Source organism: Hemiscyllium ocellatum, chromosome 2 (genome assembly GCF_020745735.1).
Source record: "Hemiscyllium ocellatum isolate sHemOce1 chromosome 2, sHemOce1.pat.X.cur, whole genome shotgun sequence".
NCBI classification, from domain to species: domain Eukaryota; kingdom Metazoa; phylum Chordata; class Chondrichthyes; order Orectolobiformes; family Hemiscylliidae; genus Hemiscyllium; species Hemiscyllium ocellatum.
The window spans coordinates 58,935,182-58,953,473 of NC_083402.1; the positions used below are offsets into that span (position 1 = coordinate 58,935,182).

The 18,292-nt window shown below is 42.4% G+C and overlaps 1 protein-coding gene across 3 annotated transcripts in view; it reads right to left on the reverse strand.

The window, feature by feature from the left end:
* chd1 (chromodomain helicase DNA binding protein 1) overlaps nucleotides 1-18,292 on the reverse strand; it is a 196,167-nt gene that overhangs the window by 97,000 nt on the left and 80,875 nt on the right. For 2 of the 3 annotated variants that reach the window (XM_060836967.1, XM_060836952.1), the window contains exons 5-6: nucleotides 17,991-18,067; nucleotides 9,487-9,615 (exon numbers count right to left, since the gene is read on the reverse strand). In XM_060836967.1, coding sequence (XP_060692950.1) covers nucleotides 9,487-9,615; nucleotides 17,991-18,067 — 206 coding nt within the window. The remainder of the gene's footprint in view (nucleotides 1-9,486; nucleotides 9,616-17,990; nucleotides 18,068-18,292) is intronic. The other variant, XM_060836961.1, reaches the window with a different exon arrangement.

Consider the following 18,292-nt stretch of genomic DNA (forward strand, 5'->3'; position numbering starts at 1 on the left):
TAACACTACGGGCAATTTAGCATGGCCAATTCAGCTGACCCGCACATCTTTGGACTGTGGGAGGAAACCGGAGCACCCGGAGGAAACCCACGCAGACACGGGGAGAACGTGCAAACTCCACACAGTCAGTCGCCTGAGTCGGGAATTGAACCCAGGTCCCTGGCGCTGTGAGGCAGCAGTGCTAACCACTGTGCCACCGTGCTGCCCTTTTAACTGTGCCACCGTGCTGCCCTTTCCACTGTGCCACCGTGCTGCCCTTTAACTGTTGCAGTACAGTTGCAGTAAGACTTCCCTATTCTCATATTCCAATATTCCATACTTGAAATAAGTGACAACATTCCATTAATCGTAAATAAAACATAACGGCAGATGCTGGAAATCTGCAGCAAAAACAGAAATTGACTGAGAAACTCAGCAAGTCTGGTAGCATCCGTGGAGAGAAAGCAGAGTTAATGTTTCAAGGCAAGTGACCCTTCTTCAGAGTCCTTCTTCTGAAGGGTCACTATGCCTGAAACATTAATGCTGCTTTCTCTCCACAGATATCGCCAGACCCGAGCTTCTCCAGCAATTTCCATTTTCACCTGCTGCGCCTGTGTGTATCTGTGTTTCACGTACAGGTATCCCTAACTCTCTTCATTTGGCAGGTTCCTACAGCTTTTCTCCGATTAGATAATACAGTTCTTTTGTTCTCCATTCAAAAATTATTGACAACCCATTTCCGACATTATATCCATTTAAGAACCTTTTGCCCACTTACTTAACCTATCAATATCGCTCTGTAAACTGGTTCTATCCACTTCATAATATGCGTTTCCACATATTTTTGTGCCATCTGTAAATATAGCTACATTACTTCTGCTTTCTTCCTCTAAGTCATTTAAGTTGTGAACAGTTGTGGTCCCAGTACTGATCCCTGTAGACCCCTAGTGGTTACCAGTCACCGACCCGAAAAAGAACTCCTTATCCCCAATTGCTATTTCCTGCCCATTATCCAATTCTCTACCAACATCAGTTTACTACCTACAACACCGTGGGCTCTTATCTTTTGTGAAAACCTTGTCGAACACCTTCTGGCAATCCAAGTAAATCTACTGGTTCCCCTCTACTGACTCTTGATTGAGACTTAGAGTCGTACAGCATGGAAACAGAACCTTCAGTTCAACCTGTCCATGCCGACCTGATATCCTAACCTAATCTGGTCTCATTTGCTAGCACTTGGCCCATAACTCTCCAAACCCTTCCTATTCACATACATCATTTAAAAGGCATTTGGATGGGTAATTGTACGAGCCTCCACCACTTCCTCTGGCAGCTCATTCCACCCTTTGCATGAAAAGGTTGCCCCATAGCTCTCTTATATCTTTCCCCACTCACCCTGAACCTAGGTCTTCTAGTTCTGGACTTCCCCACTCCAGGGAAAAGACTTGGTCTATTTATTCTATCATGCCCATCATGATTTTATAAACCTCTATAAGGTCACCCCTCAGCCTCCGACGTTCCAGGGAAAACAGCCCCAGCCTGTTCAGCCTCTCCCTATAGCTCAAATCCTCCAACCCTGGCAACATCCTTGTAAATCTTTTCTGAACGCTTTCAAGTTTCCCGGCATCCTTCCGATAGGAAGGAGACCAGAACTGCACGCAGTATTCCAAAAGTAGCCAAATCAATGTCCTGTATTGCTGCAACATGACCTCCCAATACCTACATGGTCTGACCAATAAAGGAAAGCATACCAAACGCCTTCTTCACTATCCTATTTACTTGCGACTCTACTTTCAAGGAACTATGAACTGCATTCCAAGGTCTTTTTGTTCAGCAACACTCCCCAGGTATGTGTATAAGCCCTGCTCTGATTTGCTTTTCCAAAATTCAGCACCTCTCATTTATCTAAATTAAACTCCATCTGCCACTCCTCAGTCCACTGGCTTATCTGATTGAGATCCCATTGAAGTAACCTTCTTTGCTGTCCACTACACCCCCAGTTTTGGTGTCATCTGCAAACTTACTCACTATACTTCCTTTCTTCACATCCAAATCATTTATATAAATGTCAAAAAGTAGTGGATTCAGCACAGATCCTTGTGGCACACCACTGGTCAGAGGCTCGCAATTTGAAAAACAACCCTCCACTACCACCCTCTGTCTTCCACCTTTGAGCCAGTTCTGTATCCACGTGACTAGTTCTCTCTGGATTGCATATGATCTAACCTTGCTAACCAGTCTCCCACAAGGAACCCTGTCAAATGCCTTACTGAAGTCGATACAGATCATGTCTACCACCCTTCGCTCATCAATCCTCTCTGTTACTTATCCAAAAAACTCAATCAAGTTCATGAGACATGATTTTAAACATACAAAGCCATGTTGACTGCCCCTAATCAGTCCTTGCCTTTCCAGATACATGTAAAATCCTATCCCTCAGGATTCCCTCCAACAACTTGCCCACCACAAATGTCAGGCTCACCAGTCTATAGTTCCCTGGCTTTTCTTTACCACCTTTCTTAAATCTCCAGTTTTCTGGCACCTCACCTGAGACTTTTGATGATACAAATATCTCAGCAAGGGGCCTAGCAATCACTTCCCTAGCTTCCCAGAGTGTTTTAGGACACATCTGATCAGGTCCTGGGGATTTACCCACCTTTATGTGTTGCAAGACATCCAACACCACCTCCTCTGTAATATGGACATTTTTCAAGATGTCACCATCTATTTCCCCACATTCTATATGTTCCATGTCCTTCACCACAGTAAAGACTGATGGAAAATACTTGTTTAATATCACCCCCATCTCCTGCGGCTCCACACACAGGCTGCCTTACTGATCTTTGAGGGGCCCTATTCTCTCCCTAGTTATCCTTTTATCCTTAATGTATTTGTTAAAAATAACCCTTTGGCCTCTTCTTAACCCTATTTACCAAAGCTATGACCCTTTTTTGCCCTCTTGATGCCCCCCTTAAGTATACTTTATGCCCTTCTAAAGATTCACTCCGTCTCTCCTGCCTATATCTGACATATGCTTTCTTCTTTTTCTGAACCAAAACCTCAGTTTCTCTCGTCACCCAGCATTTCCTATACCTACCAGCCTCCCTCGATAAAATCTAATGAATTAGAGAGATATAATTTCCCTTTCAAGTAGCCATGCTGACTCAAATTATGACTTTGCAAATGTATTATTACTTCCTTAATTCCAACGTTTTTCCGACAATGAATATTATGTTGATCATCCTATAGTTACCTATATTTTATCTCTCTCCTTTTTTGAATATTGGTATCACATTGGCAGTTTCTGATCCTCTGGTACTTCAAATCAAAGGATTTGTGGAAAATTACAACCAACACACCCACCATCTCTGTAGCTCCTTTTAGGATGCTTGGAATCAAGGCATCACAACCAGGGAGACTTATCTGTCTTTAGCCCTGTTAGTTTGTCAACACTACTATGCTAATGATGATACTTAATTCCACACTCCCCACTCCCAGTATTCTTCAGTAGTAATGGCACTTCAAAGTAACTTCCACCATAAAGACTGATGCAAAATATCTATTCAACTGCTCAGCTATTTCCTTGTTCCTCATAACAATCTTTCTAGATTCATTTTCCAAGGGATATATGTTCACTTTGACTGCTCTCTTCCTTTTTATACATTTCAAGAAGCTATTATCAGTTTTTATTCTTTTAATTAGTTCCCCTATGAATAAACCACCTTATCCAGATTCATACGAACCCTCTATCAACCTTGTCATTACATATGAACACATGAATGAAGAGGAATATTTGGCCCCTATAGCTTACTCTGCCACTGAATAATATTTTTTTTTAAAACAGGCCCTTCGGCCCTTGATGTTGCGCCGACTTGTGAACTAACCTCAGCTCATCCCCCCAACATTGTCCCATCATCATCCGTATGCTTATCCAAGGATTGTTTAAATGCCCCTAATGTGGCTGAGTTAACTAAATTGGCAGGCAGGGCATTCCACACCCTTACCACTCTGAGTAAAGAACCTGCCTCTGACATCTGTCTTAAATCTATACCCCTCAATTTACAAGTATGCCCCCCTCATACAAGCAGACGTCATCATCCTAGGAAAAAGACTCTCACCGTCCATCCTATCTAATCCTCTAATCATCTTGTATGTCTCTACCAAATCCCCTCTAAGCTTCTTCTCTCCAACGAGAACAGACTCAAGTTCCTCAGCCTTTCCTCGTAAGACTTTCGCTCCAAACCAGGCAACATCCTGCTAAATCTCTTCTGTATCTTTTCCAATGCTTCCACATCCTTCCTGAAATGGGACGACCAGAACTGTACACAATATTCCAAATGCGACCGCACAAGCGTTTTGTATAGTTGCAGCATGACATTACAGCTCCACAACTCAATACCTCTACCAATAAAACTTAACACACCATATGCCTTCTTTACAGCATTATCAACCTGGCTGGCAACTTTCAGGGATCTATGTACAGGGGAATCTCAATTATCCAAAAGAGATGAGGGGACACTTTCGTTTGGACAATCGATTATTCTGTTAATCAATTAAATGCCTTTCCTCTGGGACTCGGAGTTTTTAAAATCTGCTCCCCGTTCAGGAGACTGCAGCAGCACACAGCGCAAGAGCCCCCGCCTTCAACACCATCCAACACACCCCACCCCCACCCGCACTCCCATCCAGCACTGTACCATTTGTAGAAGTCTGTTTTATGTACAGTGATGCACTCACTTTTTAACTTTCCAATCAACTGTATCATCTCCAATACCTCAAACAACTTTTGCCAGTTCACCCAGTCACTTTTGTTCTAAGTCAAAGGGCAGGTGTATACTTCTTGTGGTTTTGTATGCTTCTTTTGCCTAACACTGATCTGTTGTAGCCTGTCTAGTTTCGTGATGCTTCTTTTAAAAAAAAACTGATTCCAGCCAATAAAATGACCTGCACAAACTTTCAATCTATTTGCTTTGACCTTAATCATTTCCTTAAACAAATCACGATCTAATATTATAATATAATTCTCTTCACATTTGTGAAAACATGCCTTCTTCTCCAATGGGATGAGACTACAATCCTCAAAACATCTGCCACTATTCTATTTTAGGGCGGCATGGTGGCACAGTGGTTAGCACTGCTGCCTCACAGCGCCAGGGACCTGGGTTCAATTCCCGCCTCAGGCGACTGACTGTGTGGAGTTTGCACGTTCTCCCCGTGTCTGCGTGGGTTTCCTCCGGGTGCTCCGGTTTCCTCCCACAGTCCAAAGATGTGCGATTCAGGTGAATTGGCCATGCTAAATTGCCCGTAGTGTTAGATAAGGGGTATATGTAGGGGTATGGGTGGGTTGCGCTTCGGCGGGTCGGTGTGGACTTGTTGGGCCGAAGGGCCTGTTTCCACACTGTAAGTAATCTAATCTAATCTAATATTCTAATCTCGCATAAGTCTCCTTTACACAAGTTACTCAATTCTTTCATTGTCTCCTGCAGAGATCCAATCACTTCCTAATGCTTTTCCGGATTTCAGTTATTTTATAGTTCAGTGGTTAGCAAGGCTGCCTCTCAGCGCCAGGAACCCCTGTTTGATTCCAACTTCTGGCAACTGTGCGGAGTTTGCACATTCTCTCAAAGTCTGTGTGGTTTTCCTCCCACAGTCCAAAGGTGAATTGGCCGTGCTAAATTGCCCATAGCGTTAGGTGCATTAGTCAGGGGTAAATGTAGGGGGAGGGGTCTGGGTGGATTGCTCTTCGGAGGGTCAGTGTGGACTTGTTGGGCCGAAGGCCCTGTTTCCACACTGTAGGGAATGTAATCTAATCTAATTTAGTCTCGCTGACAGCTCCAAATGTTTTCTTTCTCCAGTTTTGCTGTCCTGTCATCCTTAACACACAATGTCTTCAATGTCTTTTCCCATCAATTCTTTACATGCTCATGATCTAAAAGTAGCAGATTATCTCTATCATCAATTCCTCTCTGCTTACATACATCTAACATTCAAGTATTTACAATCTGGTTGAACGGCAGAACAGAGTCAATGGGTCAAACAGTCTGCTTTTGCTCCATATTTGTGGTGGTCCTGTTCTTTTCCAATGCCTTCGTTTTCTGAGTAGGTGCCTTTTTTTAAACATTCACTATACTGCTGTCCCACTGAGTCTCATTTGCCTAGTTAGTCTCACTTTATTACTTTTTTTTTTACATATTTTACTTATTAATTTTACTTTTGTGTGGTCTTCACTCATCTGTTTTCGTGAGCATTTTATCTGAGACCCATGGCTATCTAAGGCTTAGTCCTTTAATGATACCAAGGCTTTCCTTTGTATTTTCTAAGATGATATTTTTTCAATCTATCCTGCTGACTTTAGCGGATGCTTTCTGTACAATTCGAAAGGCCAAAGGGCCACCTTCTATGCTGTAGACCTCTATAGCTGTATTGTTAGCTTTGACCTTTTTATCCACTGATTCCTAAAACCTGACCCCCTCTAAGCCTCATTATCCTCTTATTCAGCATTTTATTTCCAGTCTCAATTTGATTCAACTGAATTTTTACATTGTGGCAACTAGACTGTAATCTGCATTTGGTTGAAGACGGATGCAAATGCTGCAGACTTATCTTTTATGTTGATTATGTGCCCAAGTTTGAAGGTGGAAATATTTATGGAGGCCTCTTCTCCTGTAAGCGGTTTAATCGTGCATCACCAACCACAAATGAATTTGGCAGGACCACAGATAGTGAGATTGCGTAGCTCTGGTTATTGCATGTTGTTTCTGCTATTCGGCAGATGTAGTCCTGTGTTGTAGCTTCACCAGTTTGGCACCGTATGCTTGGTGCTGATCTTGACATGCTTTCCTGCACTCATCACCGAACCAGGGTTAATCCCTTGGCTTGCAGGGGAATATGCTGGTCCATTAAGTTATAGACAGTAGTTGAACACAATTCTGATTATGGCAGCTGGCAGAGCTTAAGGGACACCCAACTTCGATTGCTAGATGCGATACCCTCAATGTGAAACTAGGATTTCATCTCAACCATTAGAACAGTGCAATGGATACTGCCTCAGATAGGTACATCTGTATACAGATAGACTGGTAAGGACAAGATCAAGTAAGTTTTTGAATTACCACCTGCCACAGACCCAGTCAAGCGGCTATGCCAGGACACGTCTAGCTCAGTCAGTAGGTGTCTCAACAGGATGTTTGTTTGACTTGATACCATGAACCTCCATGAGACCCAAAGTTATACTGAGGACTCCCAAGACAATCTCTGCCAACTGTGTATTATTGATCCACCACCTCTGATGTATTTGACATGCTACTGAGCCTGACATATCAAAGGACACCAGAGTGATGGTGGTGTCTGGGACATATTCACAGAATTATACCTTACAGACCATCACTATAGCAGACATTTTCTTTTGTCTTATCGTTGGGCCAGCAATCACAATTTTGCCATCATGCCCCCATACATTAGCAAGAAAGGCTTTGCAAATTTGCCATTGCTGTTTTCCGTAAAAAAAAACTTATGTACTGGATGCGTTTTTACAACAATTTTAATTCCAGATTTTAATGAATTTAAGTTTCGCCATCTGCTATAGTGGGATGCAAAACCATGGCTTAAAAGCATTACTAGGAGAAAGTGAGGACTGTAGATACTGGAGGTCTGAGTTGAGAGTGTAGTGCTGGAAAAGCTCAGCAGGTCAGGCAGCATCCGAGGAGCAGGAGAATCAACGCTTTTGGCATAAGTCCTTCATCAAGAATAGGACGTGTCGAACTCATTCATCTGGGAGCATAAAGGAACGAAGGGGAGGCCTTTGCTGAGGACTGAACATTCATCCTCAGAGAAAGGGAGGTCTGGGGAAATAGTAAAGACATGGCAGGGCTGGCAGCTAGGACCTGGAGTGGGGCTGGAGCTGGGTATGGGGGCAGAGATCAAACACTTCAGTGGGAATGATTGTAGGATTAGGAGTGACATCACCAACAGAAGTGATGCTCAGTGGTTAGCACTGCTGCCTCATAGCGCCAGGGGCCCAAGTTTAATTCCTGCCTCGGGCGACTGTTTGTGTGGAGTTTGCACATTCTCCCGGTGTCTGTGAGGGTTTCCTCCGGGTACCCCGGTTTTCTCCCACAATGCAAAGATGTGCAGGTTAGGTGATTTGGCCATGCTAAATTGCCCATCATGTTCAGGAATGTGTAGGTGCATTAGTCAGGGGGAATGGGTCTGGGTGGGTTACTCTTTGGAGGGTCAGTGTGGGCTTGTTAAGCTGAAGGGCCTGTTTTCATACAGTAAGAAATTAATTTAAATCAACAGTAGGGGTGCAAGTGGGGCCAACAGAAGTGTCCATGGGGGCGGAAGTGATGTCACGTGATGGCGACGATGTTGTGGACCGGTTCCTGATGAAGGGCTAATATCGATTTTCCTGCTGCTGCTGGACCTGCTGCCCTTTTCCAACGCCACATTCTCGACCCGAACAGCATTACTCTAAGGCTCTGGAATACTTGTCCAAATGACATTACCTTCCCGTTCATAGGATGCTAATTTGGAGTCTGTTATTAACTTTTGAACATCAACTGCCTACCAGATTTCCCTTTCGTACATTTCCTCAAATTCATAAAAATTCCAAAAAATATTTTATCATCAACAGCACACAAATCATATGCCTTTACACATAAATCGGTCAGCACTGAAAATCACAAATTAAACAATATGAGCTATTATGCACCTTACTATACATTTTCTTTTGCATATTGCTAAAAGGAGAAAATGTTGTTGAAGCTTTTTGTTCTGCACTCAAGATTAATACAAGAATATGTGAGGTACTTGAGTCATCCTGAGTGTACTAATTGTTACACAGACAACTAATCTAAAAGAAATTGCACAGCTCAATGTGGCTCACATATACTTGTTTTAAGTAATATAAGCATGTGCAGAAACCAATTCTTTGCAAATGAAAGGAATATGTTCAAGCTTTGCATCTCATTTTGAATTACTCATGTACTTGACGATTCCTCAGTCTAGTACAGGTGACTTGTATATCAATCAGTTCCCCTTTCTGCTGTAATAGAAATTGCGCTTGTTTTAAATTTGGCATTCTTGAATTTGAGCTAATAAATGTAAGAGGAAAAGCTTCAACAACATAACTTTCTACAAAATTCAAGTTGGGTACTACCAAGTAATTCTAAGTTTTCTGTTCTTCCCATCATCTCTGCAAAGTTTAGTTGCTTGTTTGATATAGCTCCAATGCTGGACTATTGGAACCTCCACCAACCATTGGAGAGGGTATAATATTCATGCACAACTTTGCATTCAGCTGACATTGACACAAGTTTAATTAGCCCAGAAGTGCCAAAATAAAGTGAACAATGTAGTGGAAAACCCTTCTGTCCCCTGAGTCTGGGACCATTTGTGATGTCTCAGTAAAGGTTGGTTAGCAGCACAGAGAAGTGATCTAACTGCTGGATGACTGAGCTATTTAGTCAACCCTGGCGGGATTTAATAACTGGAGCTTTAAATGGTTACCTGTTCTGAGGTTTCCTGCTTTTTACTTTGTTGTGGGGTTGGTAGTCAGACTCGCTGTCTCCTGAGGTACTTTTCTCTCGCTCTTCCTCCTCCTCCTCAGAACCAGACCCAGACATCTGCCAGTCTTCACTAGAGAAATGAAAATGCATTACAAGGGGCAATTTTCATAATACTACAATGTTATGAGAAAAGCTTACGGAGTTTCTGAAAGCTAACAGAGAAGGCAATATCCCAGTTGCATGTTCACATATCTATGTTGCATGTATTTTCAGGAATATCCCAAAGGAGGATATTCCTGGAAACACATCCAGGGAAGTTATTTGTGTGGAATTGAGAAATAAGAAAGGGATGATCACCTTATTGGGATTGTATTATAGAGCCCCTAATAGTCAGCGGGAAATTGAGAAACAAACTTGTAAGGAGATCTCAGTTATTTCTAAGAATAATAGGGTGGTTATGGTAGGGGATATTAACTTTCCAAACATAGACTGGGCAGCCATAGTGTTAAGGGTTTAGGTGGAGAGAAATTTGTTGAGTGTGTACAAGAAAAATTTCTGATTCAGTATGTGGATTTACCAAATGGAAAAGGTGCAAAACTTGACCTACTCCTGAGAAATAAGGCAGGGTAGGTGACTGAGGTGTCAGTGGGGGAGCACTTTGGGGCCAGCAACCATAATTCTGTTGGTGTTAAATGGTGGTGGAAACGGATAGACCAGATCTAAAAGTTGAAGTTCTAAATTGGAGGAAGACTAATTTTGACGGTATCAGGCAAGAACTTTCAAAAGCTGATAGTGGGTAGATGTTCGCAGGTAAAGGGACGGTGGGAAAATGGGAAGCCTTCAGAAATGAGATAACAACGAGTCCAGAGACAATATATTCCTGTTAGGGTGAAAGGAAAGGCTGGTAGGTGTAGGGAATGCTGGATGACTAACGAAATTGAAGTTTTGGTTAAGAAAAAGAAGGAAGCATACTTCAGCTATAGACAAGATAGATTGAATGAATCCTTAGAAGTGTATAAAGGCAGCAGGAGGATACTTAAGAGGGAAATCAGGAGGACAAAAAGGGGACGAGATAGCTTCGGCAAAAAGATTAAGGAGAATCCAAAGAGTTTTGATAAATACATTAAAGACAAAAGGGTAACGAGGGAGAGAACAGGTCTTCTCAAAGATCAGCAAGGCAGCCTACATGTGGAGCCACAGAAGAATGGGGAGATGCATCAGTCTTTACTGTGGAGAAGGAGATAGAAGATATAGAATGGGAAAATAGATGGTAACATCTTTAAAAACATCCATATTACAGAGGTGGTGGTCTGGATGTCTTAAACCGCATAAAAGTGGATAAAATCCAGGACGTGATCGGGTGTCCCCTAGAACTCTGTGGGAAGCTATGTGAGTGATTGCAGTGCCTTTGGCGAAGATATCTCAATCATTGATAGTCACAGGTGAGGTGCCAGAAGACTGGAGATTGGCTAACGCGGTGTTATTATTTAATAAAGGTAGTGAGAAAAAGCCAGGGAACTAAAGACCGGTGAGCCTGACATCAGTGGTGGGCAAGGTGTTGGAGGGAATCCGGAAGGGCAGGATTTATATGTACTTGGGAAGGCAAAGACTGATATGGGATAGTCAACATGGCTTTGTGCGGGAGAAATCATGTCTCACGAACTTGATTGATGAGGGCTGAGTGGCAGATGTGATCTATGTGGACTTCAGTAAGACGTTCGACAAAGTTCCTCAAGGGAGACTAGTTTAGCAAGGTTAGATCTCATGGAATACAGGGAGAACTAGCCACTTGGATACAGAACTGGCTCAAAGGTGGAAGACAGAAGGTGGTGGTGGAGGATTGCTTTTCAAACTGGAAGCCTGTAACCAGTGGTGTGCCATAACAATAGGTGCTGGGTCCACTACTTTTCGCCATTTATATAAATGATTTGGATGTAAACAAAACAAGATTGCAGATTACATCAAAACTAGAGGTGCAATGGACAGCAAAAAAAGGTTACCTCTGATTGTAAAGGGACCTTGATCAGGTGAGTCAATGGGCTGAGGAGTGGCAGATGGAGTTTAATTTAGATAAATGTGAGATGCTGTGTTTTGGAAAAGCAAAGCAGAGCAGGACCTTTACACTTAATGGCAAGGTCCAAGGGAGTGTTGCTAAACAAAGAAACCTTGGAGTACACATTCATAATTCCTTGAAAGTGGAGTCGCAGTTAGATAAGATAGTGAAGGCGGCGTTTGGTATGCTTTTCTTTATTGGTCAGAGCATTGAGTATAGGAGTTGGGAGGTCATATTACAGCTGTACAGGACACTGGCAGGACACTTTTGGAATATTGCGTGCAATTCTGGTCTCCTTTCCATTGGATTTTGGGAAACTTGGAAGGTTTCAGAAAATATTTACAAGAATGTTGCCAGGGTTGGAGGATTTGAGCTATAGGGAGAGGCTGAATAGGCTGAGCTGTTTTCCCCAGAGTGTCAGACGCTAAGGGGTGACCTTATAGAGGTTTATAAAATCATGAGGTGCATGGATAGGATAAATAGACAGGGTCCTTTCCCTGAGGTGGGGGTCTCCAGAACTAGAGGGCATAGATTTAGGGTGAGAGGGGAAAAATATAAAAGGGATGTAAGGGGCTGCTTTTTCACACAGAGGGTAGTGCTTGTGTGAAATGACCTGCCAGAGGAAGTGGTGGAGGCTTGTACAATTACAGCATTTAAAACACATCTTGATCTGTATATGAATAGGAAGGGTTGAGCGGGATATGGGCCACGTGTTGGCAAATGGGACTAAATTAGGTTAGGATATCAGGTTGGCATGGACAAGTTGGACCAACTCCTTCGCTGTTGTTGGGCCAATATCCAGAATAGTTTATTCACTTAGGGAAGCTCCATAAGAAAATCTGCACTGGTTCAATACAGTTCGCCTCAACCAACTTCTCAAGAGTAGGAAAAGACTACAAATACAATCGTCTGAACATTGTTCATCCCCAGAGAGCAGCAAGAAAAAAACAACTTGCCAAGATCAACATTTATTTAGCCCTCATAAAAGTGTAATATTAACAATTTTTTTCTTTCCAATATCGATAGTTTTTTTCCAATAATGTACCATGCTCATTTTTCTCCTCCATAGTATTCTTGTCAACAGAAATGGATGACTCCTAAAACGCACTCACTTTGGAAAACCCATACATTTGCAACATGCAGGTTTTTAAAGCTTAATTAGCAAGCTACTTACATAAAACTGATATTTGGGAGGAATCCATACCGGTTCTGCAACATGCAAGTTCAGATATTCATTCACTCAATGCTGTGTGTTATGTTGTGTGTCGTGGACATAACACCACATTAACAATTCAAATCTTTCTGGCTTAAGCTTGTTGAAAATGTAACTCAAATCCCAGGTCTGACAGAGTCATCATCAAATGTGTGGCAATGGAAAATCACAGCCGGTCAGGCAGTATCCGAGAAGCAGGAGAGTCGTAATTCAAATATAAGTTCTACATCATTTCTGATCAAGAGCTCACGCTCGAAACGTTGACTCTCCTGTTCCTCGGATGCTGCCTAAGCAGCTGTGCTTTTCCAGTGCCGGACTGTTTGACTCTGATCTCCAGCACCTGCAGTCCTCACTTTCTCCTACAAGAGTCATAATGTAGAGATTTTACAACTTGGAAGAAAGCTCCTTGGCTCAACAAATATACACCAGTCAAATATCCATCTGTTCCAATACCGTAGCTTTGCATGTTAAGGCATTCCTAAATAGTTCTCAAATGTTTAGACGGCTTTCAGCCTTTCAGGTAGTGACTTTCAGGTGCCCACAACCCATTGGGTCAAAACATTTCCTCAAAGCCCTCCAAACCTCCTGTGGCTTACCTTAAAACTAAGTCCCATGGTTATTAACCCCTCTAAGGGGAAAAATTTATCTCTATTTACCCTGTCAACACCCCTTCGAATTTCCTGTACCTCAATCAAATCCCCAGCCTCAGCCTTCTCTGCTCTGAGAAAATCTACACCAGCCTATCGCATGTCTCTTCAAAGCTGAATTGCTCTAGCCCAGACCACATCCTAGTGTAGCTCTTCTGCACCCTCTCCAGTTTAATCATGTCCTTCCTGGCATGATGTGACCAGGATTGCACACAGTACTCCCAAAGTGCCTAACTAATGTTATGTGCAGCTTCATTATAACATCCTTGCACTTACATTCAATGCTTTGACTAATAATAGCATCTCATATCTCCTTAACCACCTTATCTACCTATCCTGCTACATTCAATGATCTATGGACCTGCACACCAAGGTGACTCTGACTGTCTGTACTTCCTACTATTCAATGAGTACTCCTTGGCCTTGTTAATCCTGCAAAAATGTATCACCTCACTTTTCAGAATTCAATTTTTCTACTGTTCAGCCCATCTGACCAGCTCAACTTTATTTACTGGTGTAATTCTTTATTTACCACACCACTAATTTTCATGTCATCTGCAAACCTATTGATCATACCTCCTGCATTTGTGTCCAGATCATTAACGTAAATGACAAACTGCAGGGAACCCAGCACCAATTCCTGTGGTACAACACTGGACACAGGCTTCCAGTCACAAAAATACTCTTTGAATATCACCCTCTGCTTGCTGCCACGAAGCCAATTTGGATCCAATTTGCCAAACTCCCCAAGATCCCATGGGCTCCTGGCCCGTCTGTAATGCGAGTCCTTGTCAAAATCTTATTGTAGTCCAGGTAGACTACATCAACTGCACTATTCCCACCTACACACATAGTCACACCCTTGGAAAATTCAAATCAAATTTGTTAGACATATTCACCCTGTGACAAAGCCATGCTGATAACCTTAATTAATCTCCACTTAGACAGGCAAGGATTAGTATGGTCCCTCAGAACTTCTTCAATTGTTTCTCTACCATAGTTGTGAGACTCACTGGCTTGTCGTTACCTGGTTTATCCTGACCATCCTTTTGAATAACTGTACCACCTCAGCATGACCTCTGAAAGAATATCTTTCTCTGAGCCTTTTACAAATTTTCTCTGCATAAAGCTACCTAACACTGTTTGTCATTAGATTGGTGTCAATGGAAGGCTTAGCAGCTCAAACTCTTTGATCTTGTTGCTCAGCACCAGAACTATCCCTGAGCAGAGTGAGAGCTCATGAAATGTAAAAATTACTAAGGCGCTTTTGGTTTAACTCCTATGAAGGTCTCTGTAGAAGAGTTTCACTGAGGGGCAAAAGTATTATCTAATCCAACATAGTCAGTCTGCCTTCAGAAAGCGCTTAAAAAATCTGGTATTATAGTTCAGATCAAAATTGAATACAGAACCAAGTAGGCATGATCAAACCATATATTTCCTCAGGGTGATTCTCCTACATGACATGACAAAAATCTTGTTTCTGTGGAGACAGCAGAAATTTGAGCGTCTTAATCCTGTGTAGATTGGCCAATGAAGGCCTGTCAAAATAAGCCTTCTCCGCTGCCTTCAACCGTACTTCAAGCAGACACTGCTGCTTGTCCTTATGCCGTTTCCGAGGAGATAACTGGCATAGGCTTTGACGGTTTCCCAAAGGATGGACGGGCTACTAACCGAGTCTGGATGAATGTCTAGGAACGCCCTAAATTCCTCAGAGAAGTACTCCATAAAAAATTATTATCCTGAAGGATAAAGGGATCTATTCACCAGTGTCTTGGGCCCACTATAGTGTCCTTAATCTTAACCAATGGGTACACTGGAGCATGATGGGAGATGGTACTATTACCAACCGTACAAGATGCCACCAAGTCCAGGGTTGCCACAGGGGTCAGAAAAATAGTCAATCCTGGTGTGACACCTGCGTGGATTGGAAAAAATACGCCGGGTGGAGACACCTCCAGACGTCCAACAACCCCTAATTCCACATACAGATCCACTAATTGTTTAGTTTGTACAGAGTGTATCGGGGGGGGGGCCTTTGGGCTATCTGTCTACCGTGGAATCCATGCGACAACTAAAATCTCCCCCACGATGATATGCCAAAACTTGAGACTGATCAGTTTAGAGAACGCAACTATGAGAAATTTGAGGGCTTGGGTCAGAGTAAACATTTAAAACACCATAATCTTCGCAGTTTATCAAGACTTTGATGATTACAAACCTCCCACGTGTGTCTTTAACACACTTTAGCAACTTCAAAGGGAGATTCCTCCTCACCAATATAGACACTCCCCTACTTCTGGTATTAAACGATTAAAAATAAACCCAATCAAAGCCATTCTGCTGTAGTTTCAAATGCTCCCTATCACCCAAGTGTGTCTCCTGTAATAAAACAATATCAACCTTCTCCTTTCTAAGGCCCAAGAGTACCTTCTTCCTCTTAATTGATGAGTGACTTCCCTTAATGTTCCAGATACACCACTTAATCAAGTGATTAGCCATAACCTTCTGCAGTAACATCTAGATTCCAGGGAGGAGGAACTCGAACTACAAATTGCTGAGCCTTAGTGTCGCAATATCCAGCAAACAAAAAAACTACATAAACTAAAACCGCTCCAGTTAACAAACCTATAAACCTATCAAAGACCATATACAACAAAAAACAAAAAAAAAGCCAATATATAAAGTGCCAATGGCACTGAATAGGGAAACTCACCCTCTGCCCAAGGGGCATCTACACATTCCAAAACCCAACATCCACCGCCAATACAGCAGCCAGGGCGTTTAAATACCAGAACTGGGCATTAACTGCCCGTAAGTAGGCATCTAACCATCCCAACCATTTTCTCTTCTCCTAGCTCAAGCCACACCACAAACACAAGCAGCAAAGAAAGAAAATACACCATGGAATAACAATGTGAACAAAGACATTTTGAAAAAAAAAGTACTCCAGCCATCCTTTGGTATAACTTAACTTAGAAATTGAAAGTAATCATCACAGCCAGCCCCCAGCATTGTTTAGACCAGATTATTACCAATTTAAAAAATGGAAAAGAAAGGCCCGACTAAACTTCCTCTTTCTTTCAAAAGAAAAGTAGAGATATACCCAAATAACACTATTATTTGTATATACTAAATAGTTCAGATTAAGTTAATTTGTCCACAGTGTCTCTTGCCTTCTCCGACATGTGAAAGAGATGGACAGATCCATCTCAGGTGATTTGAAGCACTGCTGGGTATCTCAGAGTACTGGATCCCGAGCTCCCTCAGTCTTTTCTTGATGCCACTGTCATCCCATTGTTTACTGCAAGCTCTTATCTGATCCAAGTCATGCTTAGTTGAACCTTCTGTTTCACAAAATGCAAAACTTAACTATTACCCTACCTGCTCATACCCTTTACACATTCTCACCATCATAGGATTTTCTTTTCCGGATCACTGCCACTGAGAAGTCCTGGAAGAACATTATCCTAGAGCCCTCATGAACTAGGGTCTTTGGACCTTTCACCTGGATTCTGGAAGCTTCTACGATTCTCTCCTTATCTCTACTGTGATGAAACTGCATCAAGATAGGACAAGGACATTGGCCCAGATCTGACCTCCGCGCCGTGACCTGGTGAACCCTCTCAATCTACAAGCTTCCCAATTTAGCCTCTAAGTTAAGGAATTTCGGCAACCAGTCCTCAATAAGTTCCACTGGTCAGTCACCTTCTATACCCTCCGGCAAACTGACAATCTGAATATTTTTTTCTCCTGCCTCTGCTCTTGAGGTCATCAACCTGGTCAAGCAAATTATGGACTTGCGCCTCCAGGTCCGGGATGCTCTCCTTGGAGGAATCGATATCAGCTTCCACCACTGTGACTCTGCATTCTACCTCATCTGTCCTTTTCTCGAGGTCTCCCAGCTGCTGTTCATACATCTGCAGCATGATAGAGATCGGGGCCAGCTTCTCCTCTACTTGCTTCCCCAACAGCTTGCAAGACTTCGCGAGCTCCTTTACCAGGACCTGGTAGGAAATTGAGCCCGAGAATGCTGAAGGCTGGGCCGCGAACCCGGCCTTGGACGTACCTGCTCCTTTCTTCGGCATGCCGGACAGCAAAAATTGAAGTATGTTGTTCCCTAACAGTTTACTGGGACTCCATGACCTTTCTAGAATCCCAGGATATCGCAGTGAACCAGGTAGGGCAGGTTAGGTCCCACATGCAATGTGGTGCAGAGCTCTGCAACATGAGCTTTCTAGATTGTCGCCATCTTGAATTCCACCCCCCATCAATTTTGAAATGGGTAATTAAGCTTGATTGAAGGGTGAGTGAATAGCAGTGTGCAAGAAAATTTGCTTTTCAGGTGACATCTTTGGAGCACTGACTCTTGGAGACAGCATTCAAAGTGTTGTGGGAAGACTAAATTAATGATTGGTGCATCTCTGTTTGGATTTATCTGCATTTCTATGGTAAACTGTATTCAAAATTTCTTTCGTCATACAATGACTTCAGCAAACTTTCTCTAAGATTGCTTTACAAGGAACACAGACCTTCTATGAATAATAACAAAAGCCACACTTGGCCAAGAGAAGACTATTGAAATACGGACTTACTCTCTGCGTTTCACATGTTTGGCAGTGTTCTCAGAGGATGAATCATCATCAGAATCTTCACTACTTGATGACTCCTGCTGAAAAGAAAGACAATAAAAATTGTACTCAACAGTTGCAAAAAAAAATTGAGGAGTCAATGTTACATGGACCAATTTAAATTATTTTGTAAAATGATAATAAAACTTCTACACAAACTCTTCTTGGAGATATGATTGCTCCCGCCTAACAAAAAATCTTAAACAGGCATTCGTGAGATACTAAACTTATAATTATATATTTAATACTATGATTCACAAAAAAAT